Source organism: Anser anser, assembly GCF_964211835.1.
Source record: "Anser anser genome assembly, chromosome: 8".
NCBI classification, from domain to species: domain Eukaryota; kingdom Metazoa; phylum Chordata; class Aves; order Anseriformes; family Anatidae; genus Anser; species Anser anser.
The window spans coordinates 30,328,948-30,354,559 of record NC_139728.1 but is presented as its reverse complement, the minus strand read 5'-3'; the positions used below and the strand labels follow the sequence as shown (position 1 = coordinate 30,354,559).

Genomic DNA, 25,612 nt, shown 5'->3' with positions numbered 1-25,612 from the left:
GGGACGCGGCAGCCCCGGCCAGCCCCGAGCCTCCCTCCCTCCCTCCCTCCCTCTCCCTCACGCCGGCTCCCCGGGAGCGGCTCCCACCGCAGCCCCCCTCGCCCGGTCGCCGCCACGCCGCCGCCGGCCGCACCTGGCTGCTGCTCTCGGCCGGCAGGTTCCTCAGCAGGATCTTGCGCCTGTTGCTCAGCTCCCGGCGGGTGATCGCCAAGCGCCTCGCCACCTCCTCGGGGCTCGGCGGCGGCGGCGGCTCCGCGGGCAGCTCCGAGCCGCGTTCGGCTGCTGCCGCCATCTTGCAGCGCCGCCCGGCCGAGCGGGGGGAGCCGCCGCGGCGCTGGGAGGGCGGCGGGGGAGCCGCGGGGCACGGCCGCCGGTGGGGCCCGGGCGGCCCCCGCCAGCCCCCGCCGCGCTGCCCGCCCCCGGCCGGGCCCGCCCCGCCGCCGGCCGCCCTCGCCCTGCCCCTGGCGGGGGAGGCCGAGAGCGGCGGAGCCCCCGTGAGGGGGCCGCGGGCCCCGCTGCCCGAGGGGGGAAGCTGAAGCAACCCCCCCTCAAAGCGCGAGCCCTCTGAGCAGCGTGGGTGCAGAGGGCCCAGTTCCGTCCCGCACTAACACCTTTGAGTCAGGGGTTGGGGAAGGAGGCGAACGCCCGTGGGGTGCTGGGGTGTGGGGGAAGCCTCCGAGAGCCGTGGTGACAGGGGCAGCCCGAGGAGACAGAGGCCGAGGCCTGGGCAGCAGCCCTGGCACGAAGGGGCTCGTCCCTGCCTCTGCGGGGTTCATCACCCCGCAGGGGATCGTGTCCACAAAGTCCCCCTGCTGCTACCTTCCTCCAATACAACTCTGCCTTCGACACCGAACCGCAGGGCCACACCAAAATAAAGCAGATGTTGGACGGGCACGAATTCTCCATCAGCGGGTAGAGGGTTAGCGGGCGCGCGAGCCCAAGATGATCTCGTTCTAATTTTGTTCTTCATCAGAAACATACCAAACAAATTACAAAACATCCAAATGGGTAAACCAAACCCTGGGTGCTGCGCTTGTGGCAAAAGTCACCCTCTTGTGGCAAGGCACGCGCTGTAATGAGGGCCGTGCAGGCACAGAGACGGCAGCGCTCACGCAAAGAAGCGAAGGGCAACATCCCTCCCGAAGGAAAGTAGTTCGGGAGGTCACTCTAAAAGAAGGTTTGCCTTCTACGAAGCCTCCATCTTTAAAAACAGTTCATGGTCTTCGTTGGTGCATCAAAAAAAGTGTTCTCTTGGAAACCTAATTTCTCCATAACAACTTGCAAAGCCATTTACAATGCAGTAAATTTAGCTGTTTAACGTTGTCATCATAGCTATAAATGAATGAAGAATAATTTAAATAGTTGTATCCATTTTTAGATACGAGCCTGACCACAAAGAGCAAAAGAAAATCTCCAAACCTGAAAATCCAAACTGAAAAACAGTAGTCTTAAAAAGGAAATTGGAAACACGCTTTGAGTTAAAATGGGTATACGTGCACACATCCTTATCAGAGAATAATTTCATCCAGAATTAGATTTTCCTAAGTTTGAAGTGCCATTTTACAGACTGGATTACCAGCTACAGGAAACAAAAACTTGGCAAATACCAATAGTGATTTTAGAAATTTGCTTTGGTCCAAACCAAAGCTTGCAAGTTAAGACTACAAAGCATATAGGACCTTCATTACTTTTAAAAATTAATTTTCAAACAACTGAGCAATCAACACTCAAGGTACTTTTTTTTTCTTTTGGTGTTGTTGCTGACAAAAGAAATGGTCAGAGCTAACAAGCTTCTGTCAAGTTTCCTTTTCCCTGATTTCTTTAAACAGGTAGTGTTCCTTTTCCTTCCACATATCTGCATTACGTTTAACCAATTGTTGGAAATCCAAAGTATGAAGGACAGTTATAAACAGTTCATGTATTTATCATGGAAGCGTTTTAGAGCTGCCAGGTTCAGCCTGTCTGAACAACATTAGCTTAGTCTTCATACTTAAACCACAAACCAGGAAAAAATATTTTAACACATTATTAGTGAGAGCTGATCTAGAGAATCAGGTAAGGCTGATGAGTATAAGCTGAAGTATAGGTTTCTTATGCCTATGGATGTATTAATTATTAATACCACTATAAAATTACCCTTGCAAAAGATCAAAAAAAGAGAAAGTAATGACTGAAAAGACTGCTAGTAAGTATTTACAAATTGATTTTCAGGTCAAGCTCTGAAATTCAAGAAGTGATACTGTCTTCTCGAAACATTTCCAAGTCATATCGTAAATTATGTGATATAAATTGTCGAATCACTTTGCTAAGAATACTGCAACACGTAACTACCTCCTCAGAAATACCTGCCAGATTAAGCAACCAGAGTATAAATTATGGTTCTGCTCAAACATTATACAGCTTAGTGAAGCTAAATAGAGTAATTAATTATCCCATTAATTTTTGAATGTGGGCACACTGAATCACCCGTGCTTTACTGATAATTAATCCTACCTATAGTGATTACCTTCTCAAAAGTTGTCTTTTTTTTTTTTTTGATAGGCTGCAGGTGTACCTGAATGCAAGTCAGAAGTGCATTGCTAAAAGTATTTCAGAAGTTAATAGTTCTAACAGCAAAAATAAACCTACTGCACTATTAGTTCTAAATAGCTCCAGAGAAAAGTAAGCATTTTTCTTGCTTAGAGATACTTATTTAAAAGACTGTATTTTACAGCTAAAAATATTCACCTTTTTTCTTTTCCTTGCAGTGCTCACAGTTCATTCTGTATGCAGGCAGTTCGCGTTGCACAGGTAGGCTACGGAACTGCCTGCACTACAAGGCAGCTACAAAGTGCTGCAGGACGAGAGCAGAAAAGTTTGAAGACGTTGCCGTTGTCCATGGGGATGGTCCATGAGAAGGGACAGGAAAGGAGGCCGTGCAGCACCTTATGTGACAACTAAAATCAGCTAAACGTGCATCAGCAGCAACAACCAGTTTGATCCAAGAAAATATTCCTTTTTGAACCCAAATGTCATGCCTGTTTTGAACTACAACACACCATCCAACAGGTACCTGGAGAATTAAAATGTTATTTGATATAAAACAACAATCCAAGTTAAGTAAAACACCCAAATCCTTTGGTGCCCTGACAGAGCACCTGTGGGTACGTTAACACAATAGAGATGGCGCAAACCAACAGCTCAGCCTCCGTTGAATCTCCACAGAAATATCAATACATTAGATACGCAATGATCTTATTTCACAAGTTAATCTTCTGCCCTCAGGAATCCTACCATTTCACCATATAGTTTCTGCCAGAAGTTCCAATAGACCAGGCGGGTGTCACAGGTTTCTGTCCCCTGAGCGGATTTTGGCCACTACCTCTTCAGATCAGCCATTGTGGCTCTCAGCTTTGTTCCTTGTAACTGCCAGCAAAGAAAACCTGCAAGCTTTACCAGTCCTTACTACCAATTGCCATGAGAACTGACACAGTTTAGGGAACCCTCTCATGAGCCTCTGCATTGCTGCATCCACAGGACCGAGAAACCTCTTCAGGAGGGTGGTGCTGAGCAACCCATGATGAAATGCAAGCGGTAACAGTCTCCACCAATACAGCTGTACTCAGCAGAGGATGCATGTATGTATTTTCCTTAAAGAATTTCCTGCTGTTGATTACAGATCATCCATCTATATGTATGCAAATGTTTGTATGAGTATAGTTACTTTATGTTGCTTTCAAAACAATACCCTACATGTTGTTTTGCACTCTAAAACTCTTCAGTTTGCTAATGAACTTCCACTTGGTTTCAAATTTGCTGCATAAGCAAAAAACACTTAAATACTGGAAAAGTAGAGTGATCTGCAAGTGTAACATTGGTTGCTAGCTTGATGCTATTAGAGATAAACCACTTTGCAGTAATTTATTTGTAGCTCACTTCCTTGTTAATTAATTCCTTGTTAATTAAGAATAGTGTACCTTTCCACAGGAGTTGCTTTTGTAGCTCTTCTAAGCTGAAAATTAACTTACCCATGCTTTTAAGAAATACAAACCTTTTATTTATTTATTTAAGGGACGAGAGCATTAAAAGAGAATTGTGGCACAAACGTCCTTTCTGAATTACGGATGTATTCAGGTGTAAGCGTCCATGTTCAAATGTACAAACAGGTTCAGATCTCTGCAGATAAAATAAAAGCCAAAGTTTTAGCCTCTGCTAGGTTCTCAAGTATGGGGTATACTGGGAATGTATCTGTAAGCTCTTTAGAAAGTTGGTTTCTTGGTTATATGAAATACAAACAGTCTTCTAAAACCTGAAACAATTTGAATCATTTTCCTGCAACAAGGGTCTGGAATCCATCAGTTGCTGCAAATTCCAGCGTCCATTAAAATCCACGATTGCTAGCACCACTTCATGTGAGCAAAGTGTAAACAATGCTGTTCTCTCTAGTCCGTATTACCCCCACTGTTTCAATCTCTAGATAGTCCTTTTGTTTCATCAGGAAACTACAATTTTGAAACCCAAAGATGTAGATTTGAGTGTCAACAATATTAGTCAACAATATTATTAACAACAATTAGTTCAGCCATGATCACACAGGCACTCAATCAACATGTTCATCTTACATCTGAGTTACCTCCAACGCATACCAGAGGTGCCACAAGGAGTTCCTTTCACCCTTTTACTAACAAATTTGAATACATTCAGCGTTCTCAGTGTATCATTGTCACACAGTAACTGTGTGGTTCATTAAGCAACAAATGAAATTTCTTATCAAATTACCAACCTAGCACAGCACAGCACGCAACCGATACCGTCGGTATTGCGATGAAGCAAAAACTTCACCACACCCCTCTGCAGCTGCAGCATCATTTTGTGCTTTGCTTGTATCGTGTGTACAATTAATTCACCAGTTAACCATTAGAGTAACTCAGCATGTCTAGACTGCAGTTTTGTTGGGACAAGTATTATGACACGGTCAGTCTTCCCAATTAGCTGCTAAGCTCATTTTAATACCAGAGGTATTTCGAATAAAGTTTAGTTCTCCGAGCACTTAGGAATTGCAGTAATACAGGATCAGACTTCAGGTCCATCAAATCACAACTCACCAGCTGTGACAATCCCTTGTCTAAGAGATGCCAGATGGGCAACAGATTGCCTCAGAGATCACAGCAGCCACATGCTTCATTCAGAGATGCGGACAACAAACAAGTATTTTCAGTTTGCTCGCACTCCTCTCGGGGTGCCTTGTCTGTACCACATGGAGCTCACACGTTCAGAGGAATTTGTCAGGTACTGCAGTGTATGACCAAAAATGGGATGTTTCTGAACTCCTGAAACATTCTTCCACACAGACACAAAAACATGCCGAGTAACTTTGCCTGCAGCTGAACATTTTCTTTTTAAGTGGGACTTGATAGCTATTAAACTTGGTAATAACACTGCTCCTAAGCGCGTTAGGAATGATGGATTAAGTCAGTAACAGAACTGGTTAGCAACATCTCAGTTTCCATTCTGTAACAGTGGTCTGCAAATAAACAGTAAAGATAAAAGAAGTACGAACTATAACTTATAAAGCGAGTAACTGTTCCGAGGAAACCATTACACTGAAGGGGAGTGTAATGGGCTATTTTCGGAATCATGGTCTTTGCAGTAGAATTTATAACCTTTGTTGCTTCATGCGTATCATTAGCAAATCACCGTGAAGGTTATATTTAAAGATAGTAAAAGCATAGTAAAACTCAAAATAAGCCACAAAACAAATCCAGCTTGTTGTATAATAACTGAGAATGAAAGACAGTACGATCAAGCAACTGTTAGTCCGGTCCTCTTCCATAAATGGCCCTGAAGGCTGGAACCTCTGCAATACCTCCTCCTAAAACAACTCTCCTCCTGCTTTAAATCACCACTCTCGCCTTCACAGGCTTTATTTTTCCTCATTCAGACTCAATTTCAAATTTAACTCATTGACAGAAAGTATATTTTGGCAATTTTAGTATAAAAAAATAGGTGATGTTCCTTGGGTTTCTAGTAAAAGCAGGTACAACCCACCCAGCATTCATTCCTGGAGTGTTTTTATGAGCTGACCTGTTGATATGCTACAAGTCGTAGTTTGGAATCATTCTGCTTCAGCTTCTCCGTAAGCGCCTGTTTTCTAGGAACCAGAAACAAATGCTGATAATTCACAGGAAAATATGAAACCATTTCACATTAAAAAATAGTGCAATCCTAATACCGAATTAAAGCATTCACTAGTGTAAATCACTTCATCTCCATACCGTCTTTTTTACAGCCCCTACAGACCTGGCTAATTATAAACTTGAAGAAAATCTTCGAGATGAATGACTGAATCGCTGGTATGTATTGAGAGTGAAACGGGCATCATATGAGCCATTTGTTTGGATGTGGTCAAGCAGCCAGCGATTTATCCCTGCTAGTAGAGGTTGGAGACTTGAAACACCACCGCAATATTTTGTCCTGAAAAATGCTGCAACTTGTTCAATACGGAAAACTGGCATGGGGGACATAACACAAGCTACACTTTTCCTAACGTGTTCTTAAAAAATTTAAGAGAGTTTAAAGTGTTCTGCCATTCAGTTATAAAAAGGTTTCCATAGAAACTGTCATGCAGCATGACTTTTTGCTATAAACACACCGAAGTGTCAAACTAACTTCTACACGTTTATTCTGCTTTCATGGGGAGCAAAAAAAACCCATCCGCTTCCTGTTATCTAGCTTCCCTGGCAGGGGTTGGAACAGTAACATGTTTTGGCTTGCTTAGAGAGATTTCCTCAGTTAAGCTGCAAATGAAATAAACACACTCAGAGAGGTTAATATTATTTTGCAGGGATTATCTAGTTTAATTACTCAGCATTTAATCTCTCCCAGTTGCGTGTGATTTACATACAGTATACCAAGAGAACTGATATCTGAAGCAAATTAAATGTTGAAAACTGTCAGAAAGTTGGAAAACTGAAAATAAGTATACTAAAACTATCTGACCAAGGTCCCGGTTTCCTGCTGTTCTCAGTGCCAACCTATCTCAGTGCCTGATTTTTTATTACCTCTAGGTGTGGCAGAAGAGTTTTAAAATTAGTAAAACCACCGATGTTGACCAAACTGGAAATATTTAGCAGTCTAATCTAAGGCCAGCCCATTGTTCAACGGGTGTGATGCTGCCTGCACTTAAAGAGCAGAGCCTGCCAGTTTTATAAGAGCTTTTGTATGGCACGGCGATACCTCTTTCTTCACATTTTTTCATGCAGACATACCGCTTGTAAAAAGAGCTGGCTTGATGGTCTTGGAGACTGAGGTTACTCACTTTAGTGGCGGAGCAGCTGTTGTACTCATGCCCTCACACTTTGCTGCCAGGTGCAGGGTGCGGTAGAAAGGCTCCTGGACTATGCTTTTTGGCCAACAGTTTCCCTTCCTCGCTATCATTATTTTTGTTCCATTAGTGGTAATAACAGTGGAGAGCAGTTCTTCAGGCAGTGCTCCAAGAAGCTGGTGGTTTTGCCAGTGTCAACTATAAAAACATAAAATAAAAACAAAACAAAACATAATGGTAACTGCCGGCTCCCAACTTCTGAGAGCAGCGCCATTTACTGCTACCACTGATGAAGCCAGCCCAGGAATAAAAAGTTAATTTTTTTCCACAGAACTTAGATGAGGCCATTACAATTTGTCTTTGAGCTGAAGGTAAAAGTTCCAGACCTTATGAATATTCAGCCTGACACCAAATTTGTACTTGTCCGCTCAGGCTGTCAGTATTGCTAACTGCTATCAACTGTCACTTTCTGATGGGCATAAAATTGCCTTGGTTAAAACAGAGTAGATCTTATCATTTGAAGGAAACTCTTCCTTTTGTACTTGGGATGCTTTTTTCCCCCTGAATATACTACTGGATCAACTAGTCACTGAAAAATCTCAGTTGAAGTTTGCAGAAGAGGTAGAAGAGGTTTACCCTGTGCCTGGTGCAGGCCTGCTATGCAAAGTCAGTAAGTCACTTTGGGAAACTGCTGTTCACATCGTGCTGGATATGCTCTAAATTCCTGCTAATTCAGGCTCCTTTGAGTTCCCAGGCAGAGGTTTTGTGTACCCCAGCCTCAAAAAGCACCATCCGAAGCAGGCAGTGTAAATCGTGCAGGGGCAGGGAAGCATCAGGCTCTTCTACTGGCAGCAATTCTGCGCAAGCACTGGCCAACATACCAGTTATGTTTGGCACTTTGCTAACGAGGCAGGGTTTGGAGGACTTCACTCTTGGACTTAAGTGTCTGAATTCCACTGTAGCCTTGGCTTCAGGAACACAAACCCTTCTGGGCCAAGGTCCTTCCGTGACTCAGTTCAGAGCACATCAAGGAAACAAAATCATTACGTCCCATCACAGAGACACTCTGCAAATAAGTAGTATGAAATACTCTTGACGTTTCTATTATTTTTTCATAGTTAGGATCAATGGCAAAGGGGACATTGTACAGAAAACCAACCCAACAGTTACTGAATTAACTGCTGTAGGGATTAATATTCCAAACATCACCGAATGACAAAAGAGTTGAAAGCTCAGTGCAGGCTCCTTTGAAAATCCCAGCCATAGCTGGGATTCTTTTTTTGGAAAACAAATGAAATTGGTATGTAAGAGCCCCAAATGCTGCAAACTGATCTTTATACTTGCACACAGCCTTTTAGATTACCTGCACTCTCTTAACTTGACCCAGGACTTTCGCACCCTATTTTCTCCTCTCCTCCCTATTTGGTGCCAGCTGTGCAATAAATTTCTACTCTGACAAATATACTTTCCCTCCTCATCACCATTTCTGGGTTACTTTACAGAATAAAGTCTTCGAAAGCTAGAGATCTCATTTTGACCAGTTATAGTCATAACTGCTGCCCATGTGAACATCTGATGAATTCTTGCCTGTCCTCTCTCATTGCAAAGGGCAAGGGTAAAGATAATACTTCATGGTGTAAGTGGCCTTATAAAGTGTTCATGAGCCAAATGTAACATACTCTTCTTTCCAAATCACATTTTTATCAAGCCAATAATGTAAACAAATTAAAAAAAGAGTCTCAATTCATTTAGAAGCAGCGTATTCTGAACACGTGAACAGCTTCCATCTCTATGCAGGCTAGCTGGTTTTGTGGATGGATGACCTGCTAGTTACATATAGGAAAAGTCAATACACTTCAGTGCTCCCAGACTGAAAGCATTAAGTCTATTTATCTCTACTGAATGCAAACCAAAGGCAAAACTCATTGTAATCTCGGAAAAAAAAACATTCAAAATAACTTCCTGGAAGAATGAAAGAAAACATACAGGAAAATAAGGCAATTAAGTTTCAGAAATGAAACAAGTAACAAACTGATGGTCATGATATCTACCAGTTATAGGTAAGGAAGATACAGGATACAAATCCACGTCAGGCAAATAACTGCTCATTTTGTTCCTCAGTCAACACAATAAAATAATTATGGGGAAGGAAGGCCATGGCAGCAACGCCTGCAATAAAACTGGTAGTGCTATCATGCAGCTTCTTAGAAACCTTGACTACGTCAACGAACAGCAGTGTCTTTATCAACATTAAATGTATTCCTGCCGTAACAAGGTTAGCTGTCAGCATTTGAATTTGTGATCTGACACACCTCTAGATGTCTATTTTTTCCTTAATTATTCCTCAATAGCAACAGCTTCGTCTCTTCTCATTACCTCAAGCGTAAGCAAGGCTGTCCAGACCCCATGAATCAGGAACAGTTTGTATGTCCTAGAACAAAAGCGATGAAACAACGATGAGATGTGGCTCATAAAAAAAATAAAGGTAAAATAAAAAGCAAGATAAAGGCAAAGGGCTTTTGATGGCTTGGACTTTTTGATAGCTGTTCAAAGAGCAACGTTATATAACACTTAGATATATTTCTGGCAGGGCTGCAGAGAGCACTGCACACACTTTATACCCAGCACATAATTCTAACACCACCACCAAAATCTCTCCACTGAAACAGTATTTTAGTCAAGGAAGTAATTAATTTGGGTTTGCTTGTATTTTAAGAAAGGCATTTTGACCTATTGTCTTCTACGCTTTATGTACTTATTTTCATATTACTTTCTAACATTTTGAACTACTGTGATTTCTCACACTTAAAAAAAAAGTACAGAATATGCCCATGTGGCTGGGTATGGACGTTGCAAGGTTAGTAATGCATTCAATACAATCTGGAGAACACTCTTGTTTAATTAGAGAGGGACTCAATGATTTGTTTTGCACTACAAACATGCTCCATAACTTACCTGGTATAAATTAAGACTGGCATCAGAGCAGGCAGACAAGTGCAGATCTAGCCAGAGGTGCACTTTTCTTTATTTTTTGTTAATATTGTATTACATGCAAGGGAACAATTCTAATGTTGCTTGCCCTAAAAAAATTATGACTGGGGAACAAATACTTAATTTCAAGAACTTGAGCAGCACAGTGAGATTCCTTTGCATGTAGATGGACAAGATAAAATTTAAATTCTGTTTTACAAGTCGGTAACTTCCAGGGACACTGTCACGTAGCAACAACTTTTGGCTGAAAGCCCTCTTCTGTTACATTCACAGATTCAAGCAAATAAAGTCCTGGCTAGAACTTCAAATTTCATCTACCTCTAAACTTTAATGCAATCACCTTCATGAGTGCTGCAGGACTAGGACACATCAACAAAGCATCTTGCTTGGTGTTTTACACAAACTCCTATTAAACTTACATATAGTTCAACAGTTTCCACACTGAAAGCTATTTTCCCGTCATGCTTACAAATTTTGCCTCTTGGCTGCGCATGTTTTTGTTTGGTCAAGCAGTGACATTAAGATAATTCATTTTCTTTTAAAGTCAAACCTGAAAAAACAACCAGTTTGTGCAGTGCCCAACAGCCAGTGTCATTTTGGATTCAAAATTAGAGATTCTAGCAAGTTGGGTCTACAGATTGAACCATAAACTGTTACAGGACATCAGATTCAGCCCTTCGAAAACATAAAACGGTGCTTAATAGATTTGTACAGCTGTCTCATCAGCAAAAAAACCCAACCAAATGAAACAAAAAAAAACACGCAACCCCCTCTTACACAAAACACAACAGAATGACAAATCCAATGCAACTGACTTTTCAGTAACGCACATGAAAAAATAAACATTTAGCTTCGGTGAGCCTACAGAGTCACTGACCACTTCAAAATTGTTCACTTCCCAAACAATAACCAACAGGCTACAAAAAGAAAAAAAACTTTAAATCACACATCAATACAGTCATTTATATGTAAAGCTTAGATCTTTCAAGATAGCTGATAAAACCAAGAGGAACCTGATCAAATGCTTCATTCCTGCTACAGCACCCATTCAGCAAGAAAACTGAAGGAAATTGAGACCGAATAATTTCAATCTAGCCAGTTATCCACAGAACTATACGTTATATACAGTTTATTTCACTAGAGATTTTAAATTTATACATAGTATAAAGGGGTATCCTGATATCACACATATAGTTATTTTACCGTAATGTTTAAGAACCATTTTTTTTACATAATACAGTATTAAGTACCATATTAATTAAAACAAGTGATTTAAAAAAACTACATATAAATGGATGTTTATCATATGCACAGTGCAAGAATGTTTTTATATCACTGTAATCACAAAATGTGAATCTAAAGTACAACACTGTGATTTAAAACTAATTTATAATTATGATGCCCTGTGTTGTAGACAGATTGATTAATCTTTGTTTGAATTACCAAGCAATGTTAAATTCCAGACAAACAGCAGCAGCTTATAATTATGATTTCAAAAAGATACCTTCCACAGTAACCCAAGTTGTACAAAACACTGGTTTATCCCTACTTCTGATCCTGACAGTTTCCTAAAGAAACACAAAAATGGCACAGATTTCATTTGGAATTCTCCAGTAACCAATGCTAAATAAACCCTTTATTACTTCCAAAAAGGAAACCTTTAAGGATGACCAAAGAGGTTAAGATGGAGAGATTTATGGGCAGAATTCTCAGAATTTTAGTAACAAAGTACAGGATTTCTCCTCTGCAAATAGGAAGAAAATACTGTAATGTAAATCCGGTTGTAAAATTAACAGAAAACAATTGTGGAGAAGAAAGCATTCATAATGTAAACACGTCAGAGACTACTTCTTCATTTTCTCTTTTGCAGAGTGGGGCAGTGGATGAATATCAGCTAATAAGAAACAGACGTCTTCCTCAGAAGAACCACTTCACCATCAGAGAATATATGTGGTAGTTGTTGAAAATTTCTAACATGTTTTCTCCTCTCCCTCCCCCCAAAGTTTCAAGTTCAATAAATAGTAGAAAAATAATCCTTTACTTAAAAATCTTGAGATGCATTGTCCCAGGTTCCATACAGCAATTGTCTGAGCAACAAACTTTCGACAAGCGAAAAAACTGCAGAGAACCCGACAGGCTTTTCCCCCGCCCTCTCTGTCTGGCACCTTTTTAGTCTTCAGCTGCAGAGTTTTCTGCTCTTCCAGTTAAGGAAACCAAATCATCTCTGGCTCTTTTAAGCTCTCTCTTCTCTTGGCTCAGCATAACAGGGCTTCCAAAGCTTCAGCTGCTGTATAAACTTGCATCCCTGTTTTTGGAGGTCTAATGTGCCTCCTGCTCCATTTTATTAAATGTTATGGCAGGTCCATTCATCAAGCACATTTCCCTTCCAGTTCTGAGCCAACCTTACATTTATAAAAATGTAAAGCTTTATGCCTAACAATTTACTCAGGAAGTTAGCTAAATTGTTCCTGGTAAAAAGCACAGAACGAAGCTGCCCAGTGCTGCATGGATCGTTGTTCACAAGTTTTCTTTCTTTTGTTGTTCATTAGCATTCTGCATCCACAGTGTGTACCGTGACTGCGGCCTGTAAATGGTGGCTGTGGTGAAGAGTTGGGTGGTGCAGCCGGTAGTGGTGAAACTTGTGACTCAACAGGGCAGCTGTTTGAGGTGGGGTATCCAGGTCTAAGTCTTCATCATGGTTTCCAACATCAACACCAGCTGACAACGGATCGTTGTTGCATGGAGGATTTTCACTGTCTTCCTGAGGACTCATAGTGCTGTAGCCTGGAACATAAAACAGCAGGGATGAGAATTAAAAGCAGACTAAAAGGTCAACATCCACAGTGCTGACTGCCACGTCCTGCATGGAATCAGGCACAGCTGGTGCTTTATAGAGAATAAAAAAGTAGCTGCCTCAATTAAAAGAAAACAACGCAAAAACCCACCTTCTCCTGTAATTACAAAATGCATCCCTTTTCCTGTCACGTTTGGAACCTAGCGCCTGTACAACACCTAGCAGCAAGACCACTTGTGCATTCAACAGTTTGTTATGGTAGAATTGCTAGCACTGAATTTAAAACCAAAACATAGTAGAAGGATTTTTTGGGTGTGGGGTGGGGATGGTATCTTCTAAGATATTACTTGGATTTTACAAACTGAAAAGAAGTAAGTGGACTCTACTACCACTACCTCTGTTACTATCAAACTGCAACTTTCCTAGTAAGGAAAAGCACTGAAAGTAGCAAAACTTACTCAGATCATCTCTTCATATTACATTTAATCACAACATTGTATTTTTAAAAGTGAAAGAACACTTGTCACCTATTAGTGGTCTATTTGCAAACACCAAACATATGTTTTCAATGCTGGTGATCTTTCCACACAGTTGAAGAAATCTACTGAATCCACATGGAAGTGTTTCACACAGTCCCATTAAGCCAAATAGTTCTGACTCTTCCAGATAAGCATGCACACACAGCATAATTGACTTGAGGCTCTTCCTTGGCTAAAATAACCTGCTACCAAAGTCTGAGAAGTTAAAACAAAAACAAACCAGACCAGCCAGATCATGTTTGTGAGTAACGAGGCAGTGCATTCACAGGGTTATCCTAGGGAAATTACGTCGCTAGAGAGTTAGCTAACAGCTAGCTGTTGCAAGACGAGATTGTGCTTTCTCAGTGAGAAAGCCATCTTGTGACAGGTCCCTTGGACCTGCCCCTTTCTTTTGAAGCAGGTGCTAGTTGCTATGAGGTTTGGACTTACCACTAAAACCAGCTGTTACCACTCAAAACCAGTTTGCAGTGTTCCCAACAAAAACACCTCAGTATTTCTAAATGCAGAAACGCAAACAGAAGTTTTCTTCTTTGAAGATCTTGCTTTAATTAGAACAATAATCCTTCTGAGAAAACTTTGGCTAAGAGCTGAACAACTCCTAGTGCTTCTGAGCATGTCAAGTTTTCAGCTTGAGACACCTAGAAGCAGCGTGTTAAGAAATATCAGGCTAAGTAGCCGAAGTTGGTTCTCACTTCAATGAGTCACCATCCCTGGAGGTGGTCTTCAAGAAACACGTAGATTTAGAACTTAGTAGCATGGTTTGGTGGTAGACTTTAGCACTAGGTTAAAGGTTGGATGATCTTAGAGGTCTTTTCCAACCTGAACAATTCTACGATTCCATGGTCTGTGTCATGGCTTCTAGTTGGCAGAGAAGAACTGGGGGAGAAGACTGGGCAGAAGATTTCAGCCTCTGCAGATTACAGAGACTGAAAACAGAAGTGCACATTCCAGAGACAGGTAGACAGTAACCCTGCTAACCCTCACATGTTAACGAGGGAAGACGGCAAGGATTTGCTGGACTACAAGAAATGGAGCAAAAGGAGCATTAGTCTAGCAAATCTGTCTCAGCGCAGGTAATCAGACCCCAAATCCCGGATAATGCCTCCTAGAGCAAGACTGTCTCTCAGACATCTGTTCATTCACACTGCACGGTTTTGGCACTGAGATTTCCTGTCCATCAGTAATTCCATTAGTGCAACCACCGTCTTAAAATTGAACGGGTCTTCCAGACAATTGACACCCACTATGGCAGGCTGTTGTCTGTAGCAGACTGCCGTAACTGCCCTTCTCTTAAATTCTGTTAAGCTCTCCTCATGAGTTAACAGCACAACACCTTCTAACTGCTTTTAAGACTTAAGTAGCCTCAGGGCATGAGAGATGTATTAAAATTCTCTGAACCTAAACAGTACGTATGGGCCTGTGTGTGGAACAACCACACAAGGCTGAACACCCTTCACTGCTACCCATGTACACAGTTAATATTGATATTTGCTTAACAGTGACATAAGGTGATGATCAATGGTGATGATATTGACTGAATGGCAACAGAAAGGCTAAGGAGGCACCGGAGTCACTGACCTCTAATCCATGCTTTTTTTTACCCTAACAAATGCAGGCATCCAGCACGTTGCTGGAATTTTATGAAAGACATGCATGTCCCATCAAAGACAAAAAGCAGCAGAGATGCTGACTTGATTGCAAGGGATTTGTTTCTCTCACTGAGTAGGAGAGGTTTATTATCTCTACTGAACATCTAGATTGTTAGAGTTGGCAGTGGAAAACCAGTGTGGTAAACGTAGCAACATTTCTGTTAGTCTGAATTCTGGTCACCCAGTGAAGCCAGCAGAACCCAAGGATCAGACAGGGAGAGCACAGCATTTAGCTGCTCTTACACGACCGCTCTGACAAAAACAGCTCCTTCGGTGGACAGCGTCATTTGATGAAGGGTGTCAAAACTGTTTAACTGTGAAGCAATAACGTGCAAGGGTTTTTTTTTTCTTTTTTTTTTTTGGCATCCTTATCTGCAACATGCTAGACATCTGAATAACCACAATCATTAACCTGTAATTAGGATGGTGATTTTAAGGTATTACCGTGGTCACTCTCTGTTCCCGATCGACCCCAGTATCGGCGTCTGCGTTCCGGGCTGTGGGCGTGCCGCTCTATTACCGCTGCGATGAACCGAGTGTTACTGACTGGGGGAGAAAAAGAAATGGAACTGACTTTTATGAGAGTGCTTTTACTGAATTTTATCAGTGGGACAAATCAGGCACAGTGAAACAGGCTTTCTGCAAACTAATTCTACCCAAATACTACTATTAAGACTAAATTAAGACTGTCAAGTGTCAGAGGACTGAAGTAAAGAGATGGTATCTAAATGTGGGATAGATCAAGATCCAAACTGATCCACCTCATCAACTTGAAAGAATTAACAGCATTAACTTATCCACGCTAAAGGAAGGACTTGGAAAAACAGTAGATGCAAGCCATGAAGCTCAGGTATGCTTCTTTTTCCAATCTGTAAGTGTTGACAGTTTCAAATCTTAGGTACTGTTTTGGTGTGGGATCAGAGGCAGGGATCTGGTCTGAATCTGGAGCTCTCCCAAAATTTAGGTACACCTGTGACATTTTACAATATAGCAGCATTACATTCAAAGTGCCACTTTTACTGACAAAGAAGAACGAGCACCCCAGATTCAATGCAAGTCAGATTTACTGACACATTTGTTGAAGGTACATGCCAGACTTGGCCTCTCCTTGCCAAGGCTGAACAAAGGTAGCAGCTTTGCATACCTTTTGCATATTGTCACAATTGTAATTTCTAAGCTGCAGCTCAGCTGCTGTTGGAAATGGTCATGGGGGGGGGGGGGGGGGGGGCGCAAAAGAGAAAAACTTCCTCCACACAGTTGAGATTATAATCTTTTAAAAATAAAAAATGCAATTTTTCAGCATGAGACTGTAAGTACTCTGGAAGTTACAACTGAAGTTAAAACACTGTCCAGTCATTTTGTACGGCTAATCAGCATGGAGTTTCCTTTTTAAAAAAATCTAGCTTATTAAGAAAACAAATAGTTCATTTACTTTAATATTTTTGACAGAGAATTGATTTAGTACTTACTGATTCCTCTGTCTTCATGGCTGTCATCGTCTCTCTCGTCCCTATCATTTTCCAGGTTCGACATACGCACTGACATTTCTACACACCATTACAAACAGAAAAATGCAACTGTTAAGAGAAAAATTTTGGATCAACTTACTAATGGCTGTTACCCTGGTATTATAGTGGAATCACTTTGTATTACTGCCTGAAGAGATGCAGCTTGGTGTGCTCTGTTTCCAAGATGGATGGGGCATAGGGATACCACGAAAATGATACACGCCACATCCCTGAATGGAACAGGCTTTATAGAAAGAGAACTGATTCAAAATACAGACAGGGTGATCAAACATACAGGTGACTAGCACCAATCACACTTTCCCCTCTGTAACCTTCTAACCACCATCACTCCTCAACAACATTTTCTCCCAAATACAGTTTTGTCTCTCAGACTTCAGTGCTTCTGTCACAAAAATATCCTCTCATCTCAAGTTTATAAGGGCTCTGTGACTCCAGAAAAGCTTCTATGCTCTATCCAGGCAGCCACAGTAGAAAGGATTTTGCTCTGTTTTGCCTCTTTGATGTCTGTGATCAAGGACATCACGTGGAACAGAAGCAGGGATACAAGTAAAACAACAAACATGTCCCGGACAGCCCAAGCAGAAGGGGTGTGAAAACTGTAATACTCCCAAAATCATCACTCCGGTGCAGAAATAAACATAGATGACCAGCATGCTATGACAAGGCCCCCAAAGCCGTGAACTTGGGCTTATCATTTTAGCTCTGGAAAAATCATAACTTCAGCTTCCTGATAGGAAATGCTTTTGAGTTTTTCGGGCAGACTTTCCTCTGGAGGCAGCAGGTTGGACTACACCCAGAAGAGGGCAGCAATACACAAGCGCCCTGGACGTGACCTTTTACAGAGGCTGGCAAGAGAGAAATAAAATGGTGCGAAGCACTGAGGGGAGAAAAAAAAAAAAAGTTTTTTTTCTGCATGCGTTTTTGTTGTTGTTGTTGTTTTCAGCTTTTAATTCCCATAACTACTACTTCTCTCAACAGTTATCAGCTCACCCTGTGCAGCCAAAGGTGACATGTGCTGGTGACTCCTCCGATGTATCTGGTGGCGATAGGCGTATACTGCTAGGACAAGCACCATAATGCAGCCCATAATGCCTCCAGCCACTGGTCCGACTGGTGCACTTTTTATCATGTTCAGAGTGATGACCTCATCTCCTAAATCAGAAGGTACAAAACATAGGGGGAAAAAACCCATAAGTGCTCTGCAGAAAGGTTTAAATCAACATCTCTAATGACTAGAGATGGAATTGGGTGATCTTTAAGGTCCCTTCCAACCCAAACCGTTCTATGATTCTATTAATTTGAAGCATGCTCCGACATTGAAAGCTTAATGCTATTGAATGAAAAGAGTTAATGTAGCGACTGTTCAGAAAATCAGTTACCTATCGCGCCCAGGTCATCCACATACGGGCTCTTGGCTCCCACAATGCCACCAAAGCATTCCTTCTGCGGGGCACAATAGGACTTATCCAGATGGGTCTTCCCATCACTGTCTACCATACACCACTCACAGTCCAAGACACCAAAGCAATCCCTGAAAATTAGGAACGAAAGAAAACATTTACTGCCAAGTCCAGAACTTTTCATTTGACACAGCTCAGCCTATTTTAGAATGATGAGACAAAGGGAGGCCAAAGTCATCTGTAAACTCTCACATTATGTAGCATATGGCCACAAAAACTCCTCACTAAAATGGTCAGTTAGAACAAGGTAAGCCATACAGGGGAGCTGTATCTTGAGCTTCCAAGCCTGTTTGATTTGCATTTTTTTTCCTCCCTCCCTCGCATTGAGCAAAGGGAGAACTTCCTATTTGTAACTCCTCCAATAAGACACTTCTCAGCATAGTGAAGTCTGACTACAGCTCCACCCCTTTTCTGCAATCCTTTGGAAGACAGAAGAAAGGATTTGGAAAAGTCTGGTCAGAGCATGATGTGTTCTAGCAATCTCAGTTCCCTAGAGACCACTCAAAACTGGCCAAAACTAAATAAGCCCTCAAGCATCTCCACAAAACGCCAAGAGTAGAAGAGAGACACAGGAAGCTGACAGGCAGCTAACATTGCTAGCATGTTCCAAAGTCACCACTGTTAATGTATTGTCTCCTTTCTGTGAACACTTCAGTCCACATATTCCTCCAGAAGGCAGACAAACATAGCAGTACTATCTGTTTTACTAAAAAGAAGAATTTGTCCTTTCAACAGCAAATGTTGTACTTGCACAACCCTCGGTTCTTCATAGAGTCATGAAGTGTGACTGGAAAGCCATTTGTTTGTTATTAATGGTGTTATGTGACTCAGACAGAAATAGCGAGGTCTTGTGTTCCTGCACTACAACATAATGTCATCACTGGTGTTTGCTATAATATCTCATTCTGGTATCATATTTCCCTTTTTTCTTTTTTCTTCCTTCACACCGTGTAAGGAGGAGCTATTTTCACTTAAAGGAATAATATTAATTATTTCAAGAACACCATGTATCTTCAGAAAGGGAGAACTGCACTTTACCCGCTCTCTGTCCTCTGATTGCACTGAGTGTTAATGCACTGCGGGAGAGCATCCTGGAGGCTTGGATCGATCGCTGTGAAAGTCATTGGCTCCTGATGTACTTCACAACTAGGATTCCTATATTGGGGCAAAAAGTAAAGCCTTGTAACATAAGAAGTGGTCAAGTAACAATCCATGAAAAACATCATTTTACCTACTACATTGTCATTTGTTTAAATATACTAAAAAGTACTGTATATTCTCTCCCGTACCACCTGCTAGTTGCATGAACAAACGCTCATTTTTAACTTCTGTCCCATGAGACAGGACATTCGTCCTCACCTGCTTTCGGCGTTGGTGAGGTTGCCAGTACACTCGTTTACCTCCAGAGGGCACTCGCACGGGCATTCGCATTCGTTCTGCTCCATTCTTCAGAGGCAGAAAACAAAAACAACGCATCAGGCGGCTCGCGAATTTTAACCCCACCGTGCAGCTGCTCACCACTGAGAAAGCTGTCTGTCCAGTATCCCTTCTTCTCTTACCCCCTCTTACGACCATGGCAAGAACAAACTACTCTTAATATAGTGACACTATGGATTAAAGGAATGCTAAACCACCATGACCCCTACAAGCAGCACGAGTAAATTAACTGGTTTTCTCTTTAGTTTTGCACTGCACATTTTTGTTTAGCTTATAAAATAAACACGTTTTAAAAAACTTTTTATCAACTTTACAAAATGCCTGGATCTCCAGCTGACCTGTGGCAGTTCAGACAGAGCCTGTCCACCATGCTGCAGGCACAGAAAGCAAGCGAGTCGCAGGTCTCGTTGACGATTCCCACGAAGGCATTGGTGCCCGGTATCCTTGTGAGCCTGTACTTGGAGCAGTGACTGCCATGGACAAGGTTTGTCAGATCTCCCTAGGAAAAAAAGAAAAAAAAAGCTGTGTTAATGATATACCAAGAAACCTGTTCTTTATGCAGCTGAAGATTTTCCCCCTTCCGGGGAAACACACAAAGCCGAGGGAACGAAAATGCATGGGAGAGCTGCTGTTACAAATATGAGGCTTATGAAGTTGTTCTTCAACCTGTTGAGTTTTGCACATCTTCCAAGCTGCTACTGGGTGGAAAGACTTTGATGAAGATAGAAAAAAGATGCTTAGCTTGTAAACATTATGAGATGCAGCGGCGGGGCTGAGCCTGACATCCCGCTGACAGCAGGTTACGTTTCACTCTGTGGCATTGCTCTCCCCACCCGTCCCACTGCGCCAGCTCTCCGTGACCTCCGCTACGAGGCTCAGCTCCGACGGGGAGACACCATCATGACTTGTTGAAAACTTGCTGGCACACGTACATAAAGAACCCATACACCACAGCACTGTACAGCTGCGATCTATTTGGTAGGCAGGCTAATTTCTGATTCCGATTTGCACAGCGCAATCTTAAGGTTTTGCTCTGTCCTATACAATTTCCTTTAGAGTAATACGCTCTTTGCTTTGCATTTCAAATGCAGGGCAAATGTTTAAGCCTACCTGACACAAATCAATGTATTCTGACATAACTCTCAAATATTTTTGACACTCGTTTCCCACCTTCTCATTAATAATTGAAAAGTATTATTTGAAGAGCAACTTCTCCCACAGAGCTTAACGTCTTCTGAATAATTCTGCAGTAATCTTGCAAGGGTGGACCTGTTACACTGCAGTCGGCGTTCACCACGCAGCGAGAGATGACAGCCCCTGGCTTGGACCTCGAAGCACGGCTGAGCACAAGAGGAATTCAGGTCTCCAGACTGCAGTTTGACAAGTGATAACCTGGAAATGCTCGCGCACATTGCATCGCCAAATGCATTTGTTTGCTTGCCTAGCAAACCTCTCTCGTTTTCCTGATGCTGGCCTAGACTTTGCTGACAGCAACCACAGTCGACCATCCATAATCCCTTGTGTGTCAACTGACTTCTCATGTGAGAACTATTTGTGCGGTTCAGATCACTGATTTCGTGTTTGGAGGGGGGGAACAGAGGCCAATCCACACAGAAGGCTGGCTTAGACTCGTCTGCTGATCCTGGCAAGGCTTTGTGTTTCCACCAAAAGAAACCCAACCCAACCAATGCACATTCAAAAGCAAAATAAATAAATAAAAACAAACAACACACTTACCACTAAGCTGGTATTAAATTTATAAAACCGCTGAACTGTTCTGTCACTGAAGCTGTTGCAGAGGTTTTTCTTCACAAAGTTTGGGTGGTTAAGAATGTCATTCGCTACCAACGGCTCCTAAGTGAGAAACGCAGTATTTTATGCCTTTTAAATCAGGTACAAACAGCAACTTCTCTACAGTCCTTATCACTTCAGAAATTAAAAAAGGGAGGAAGAGATCAAGAAAAAAGGAGCCAGACCTTGTGCGTAATATGCTGTTGCTCTACTGGCGCATGTCCTTTGGGATCGATGAGGGTTGGGTGGGCCACGAGGTACCCCCTGTCCTCCATGATAAAGCACCTGCCCGCGACAAACAAGAGCCGTCAGTCTCCCCACCCGTTCAGCTTCCTTGGGCATTACAGGAACACGGTGAAATAAAGCACGATCTTCAATTTACAGCTGGAGGAAGAGCTTTTAAGGGCTTCCGTTTATTAAAATAACAGGGCCATTAAACAAATTCACTGGAAAACAGTTTTGAAGGCTGCATCAGTATTTCCCTGAAGCTCTTAAGCCTGTTACTGCTGCTGCAAGCCTGGGCTATGGAGAACTTGAAAACTGAACTGGTTAGCAACAAAAAGGGAAACCGATCGGTGCATGGTCATGTCTGATCTGGAAAGATCCTGAACTAAAGGAAGCATACTGAACTTGAAAAGTTTTAAGAGTTCATTAATCTACCATGTTACTGATTAAACAGAGGTTTCAGACTCGTTTAATGACGTCCTGCTTTAGAATTAAATCTTAACAGAGAGAGAAACGACTTGTTTCGCTCGCAGCCCCCCCAACCTTTCCTCTCCCTTTGCAGCAATTCCCGGTAGTTTCCTGCGTGGTCTCAGGGAAGCGATGCCCCATCCGTGCCCCCAGCCAGACAGCAGCGTGCTGCGAGGCTGGAGCCTGCCCTGCCCGCGGCAGCCCTGGGCTGCGTGTTTCCATAGCCACAGACACGGCCCTGGGAAGGCCGGGGAGCTGCGCAGAGCCGCTGCCGGCATGAGGGAGACGGGAGGAGGGCAACGCGGCTGCCCGACACTGCCCAAAGGAGTCATGAAAACCTTTCGTAGTTTTTTCTTGGTTTTCTTTCATATATTTATCTTTACTCCCTCAATCTTTTGGGGTTTTGCGTTAGAAATTCATGTTGTGGATGGTGTCTTCTATTTTTTTCCTAAAAGATGTTAAAGGAAACAGGAAAACCAGCGGGCTCGTGACTACCCCAGAATGACTGCAGAGAAAAGCTTTGTAGAGATACACTTAAAAACAAACAAATGCCTGCCAAATAGTTAGAATTGATATCCCCTGATACCTGCAAGCATTTATGCAAAGGCTGTAAGCATTAGATCCAGCTTCTACATTAGAATGGTCTAACAAAGCATTTAATGATAATGCTTGAAAATCCTGATTTAGGGAATACAGGAACAGAATAAAGTACAGAACTTCTTTACTTCTGAAGTAAAGAATAAACTGGAGGAAAAAAAAAAACAAAAAAAAGAATGCCAAACCAGAAATCCTGATATGCTTTTTAAACGTAATAAGATATACAAAAAACATCCAAACCAAACCAGAAAATAACTGGAAGGATGACAGAAAACCACTTCCCTTCCCAAATTCAAGATTTAAAAACAAAGAAAAAACAACAATGCCCAAACTACATTATCAAGTTACTCCAGATCCAAACTACAGCCTCCCTCCCCCGTGATTCTTCAAAGACAACCAAGGGAGGAAGAACAATTAGATACACGTAGGTCAAACTAACATTAGATACTCCGGACGCAATTGGACCTTTTACAACTAGTGCTGTGCTAGGTATTTTTTAAAAATATAATGAAAGTGTATTTTAATAATCATAGTTAAAATAACTAGAGATAATATATCATTATTACACATGAATAATCACTGCTCACAAGAACTTGGTTGGTCAGTGTTCCAGAAGGGAGGTATCTAGAACAAACCCAAATCATAACAAACAGAAGAAGGAGGAAGTGTGTTCATTTAATGAAAACTATCGATCTCCCCCCCCAAGATTTCAGTGAAGCCTAAATATAACAAATGGAAATCAGTTATCTTTCTTTTTTTGTACTACTGCAGACTGTTTTCTTAGCTCATGATCTTAGTTTGATCTTGAGCAATAAAACGTCCACATAATCTGTATGAGAACCAGCACAAGGTTCTAGTGTGAATCAGGGAATGCGTACCAACGGTAACAGAATCCCAGAGTAAAATAAGGTGGAAGGTACCTCTGGGTCACCTGGTCAAATAAAAAACAAAACCAAAAATCTCTGAGGACAGGTGTTACCTGAAAGAAAAGGCTTACCTTATTTTGTTTCCTCCGTCTTGGTTACAAACGGGGAGCAGGTCCATGAGAACTTTGTAGAAGTACCGCAGGGTGAAGTCAATGCCCATCACAGCCACTGAATGTCCCGAAGACATCTGCGCGCTGCGAAGCGAGGAGAAAAAAGCAAAAAGGCTTTAACGGTTGTATTAATTAATATTTTAATTGCTCAGCTCCCTACTTGAACAGGGGACTGGATTCCCTGGCACGTGAACAACCAGCTCAGATCCATCCGTACATGGCTCAGATCCATCCGTACACCAGCTGCCTGCAGAGGAGCGAAGCTCCAGCACCTCTATCAGGCACTGTTTAACGAGCACTGTGTTAAATGCCTCACGTAGGGAAACTGCATGCTATTACCAGGCCAGCTACCCCTACTAGCGGGAATTCAACACGAGTAATTCAGTGATTAACCTCACATTGTCTCCCACTTGCCTACTGAGTGCCAAGTGACATTTCAATCCCCGTAACGTAACAAATGTTCTGATCCCGTATTTTTCCCCCGGTGCAGGGCAACAATAAACCACAGGAAAAGTGCAGAACCTGAAGTCTCTGTGGATGCTTACAAGCAGAGGCAGCAAGAGCTGCTATGCATTGCAATATCTTGCCCACACTGAAAATGTGCTTGTGTTCCTATTTCTGTGCCTCAGTCCAGGAATATACACAGTTGCCTTGGCAACTGATAAATGAAAGACCACAAGGCAGTCTCAGGCTGATGTACAGAAGCATATTTCTTGCAGCTCTACAAAGGTAAAAAAGTACAACTTTTGCTCAGTCCTATCTTTTTAACTTTCCCCACCATCAGTACAGTAATTGCAAGAGCTCTCCTGGAAGAAGCACAGCCTTGACGTTTGGCTGAAACCATCTGGCTGCTGACAGCTCCAAAGAGAAGTTATATTTCAATTACGCTGTTATTTTTCCATAACTTTCTGTCCCAGAAAGTTCCCATCTTCCCCTCAGGAGACATGTCCGGATGCACATTAATTAAGGTGCAAATCCCCACTGGGAAGTTGGGCATCAGAGCAGCGAGGCCCTGGAACAAAACCCTTCTAATGCAATAACAGAGGAAAAATACCTAATATTTATTACAATTATTTTTGTAAACTGCCTATTTTGCAGCGGCCTGTAGTAGCCCGAGGCTGGAATGAATGACCAGGCAATCCCGTCACATTTCTAACAGCCACATTCTCATTGAGCTGGCACGACGAGAGTACGTTACCTCTCCTCCCTGAAGGACGTAAACCATCAGCTCATCCGCAAAGGGCAGGGCGTGCTATTTTGCACATACGTAGGCCTTACACTGGTGACATAGGAGATGCATTTGACATGCTACTTAATCTACTCTTTAAAATAGTTTTATCTCTGAAGATAGGAATAAAAATGTTTAGAAGAGAAGTGAACAGCGCAGCTGGACTGTATGAAGTGGAGGCTGCTGGCAACCCCCTCTGCATATAAAACCAACTCCATTTACTGGAATGAAGTTTGTTTGCTTTTAAAGAGGCACAGTGAAGATGTAGTGAAATTTAATGTAGTCAATTCTAATTTGTAGATTTCTAGATGTAGCTTTAAAAAATGGTATTGAATTTATTTTTAGTATTATCCATCTCAGGAAGAAGGAATGGAAAAAGAGTGACAGTGAAGCAGCACAGACACATTTAACTGTCTGTGACAAGGCATCAAGCTATGAAGTTAGCCCTCTGTCCTAAGAGACAAAAAGTCATGAGGAATGCTGTAAATATTGTAGCTTCATTATTAAGTATTAATTCCTTCTGGTTTACTGATGCAAGCTGTATTAAGCAACTTCTTGCATGAAT

General features: G+C 42.1%; 2 protein-coding genes across 10 annotated transcripts in view; both read right to left on the bottom strand.

The window, feature by feature from the left end:
• Positions 1–9,726, bottom strand: part of RAVER2 (ribonucleoprotein, PTB binding 2) — a 43,967-nt gene extending 34,241 nt beyond the window's left edge. For 2 of the 8 annotated variants that reach the window (XM_083845694.1, XM_083845695.1), the window contains exon 1: positions 134–396. In XM_083845694.1, coding sequence (XP_083701820.1) covers positions 134–292 — 159 coding nt within the window. In that variant the 5' untranslated portion in view covers positions 293–396. Of the gene's footprint in view, positions 1–133; positions 397–6,063; positions 6,196–9,679 lie in introns of those variants that run through there. The other 6 variants (XM_083845701.1, XM_083845702.1, XM_083845698.1 and 3 more) reach the window with 5 other exon arrangements.
• Positions 9,727–11,406: 1,680 nt separating this feature from the next.
• Positions 11,407–25,612, bottom strand: part of CACHD1 (cache domain containing 1) — a 111,464-nt gene continuing 97,258 nt past the window's right edge. The window contains exons 17-27 of one of the 2 annotated variants that reach the window (XM_083845687.1): positions 23,781–23,903; positions 21,679–21,778; positions 21,440–21,556; positions 20,041–20,201; positions 19,625–19,711; positions 19,304–19,420; positions 18,185–18,336; positions 17,796–17,957; positions 16,746–16,823; positions 15,721–15,822; positions 11,407–13,078 (exon numbers count right to left, since the gene is read on the bottom strand). In XM_083845687.1, coding sequence (XP_083701813.1) covers positions 12,840–13,078; positions 15,721–15,822; positions 16,746–16,823; positions 17,796–17,957; positions 18,185–18,336; positions 19,304–19,420; positions 19,625–19,711; positions 20,041–20,201; positions 21,440–21,556; positions 21,679–21,778; positions 23,781–23,903 — 1,438 coding nt within the window. In that variant the 3' untranslated portion in view covers positions 11,407–12,839. Of the gene's footprint in view, positions 13,079–15,720; positions 15,823–16,745; positions 16,854–17,795; positions 17,958–18,184; positions 18,337–19,303; positions 19,421–19,624; positions 19,712–20,040; positions 20,202–21,439; positions 21,557–21,678; positions 21,779–23,780; positions 23,904–25,612 lie in introns of those variants that run through there. The other variant, XM_083845688.1, reaches the window with a different exon arrangement.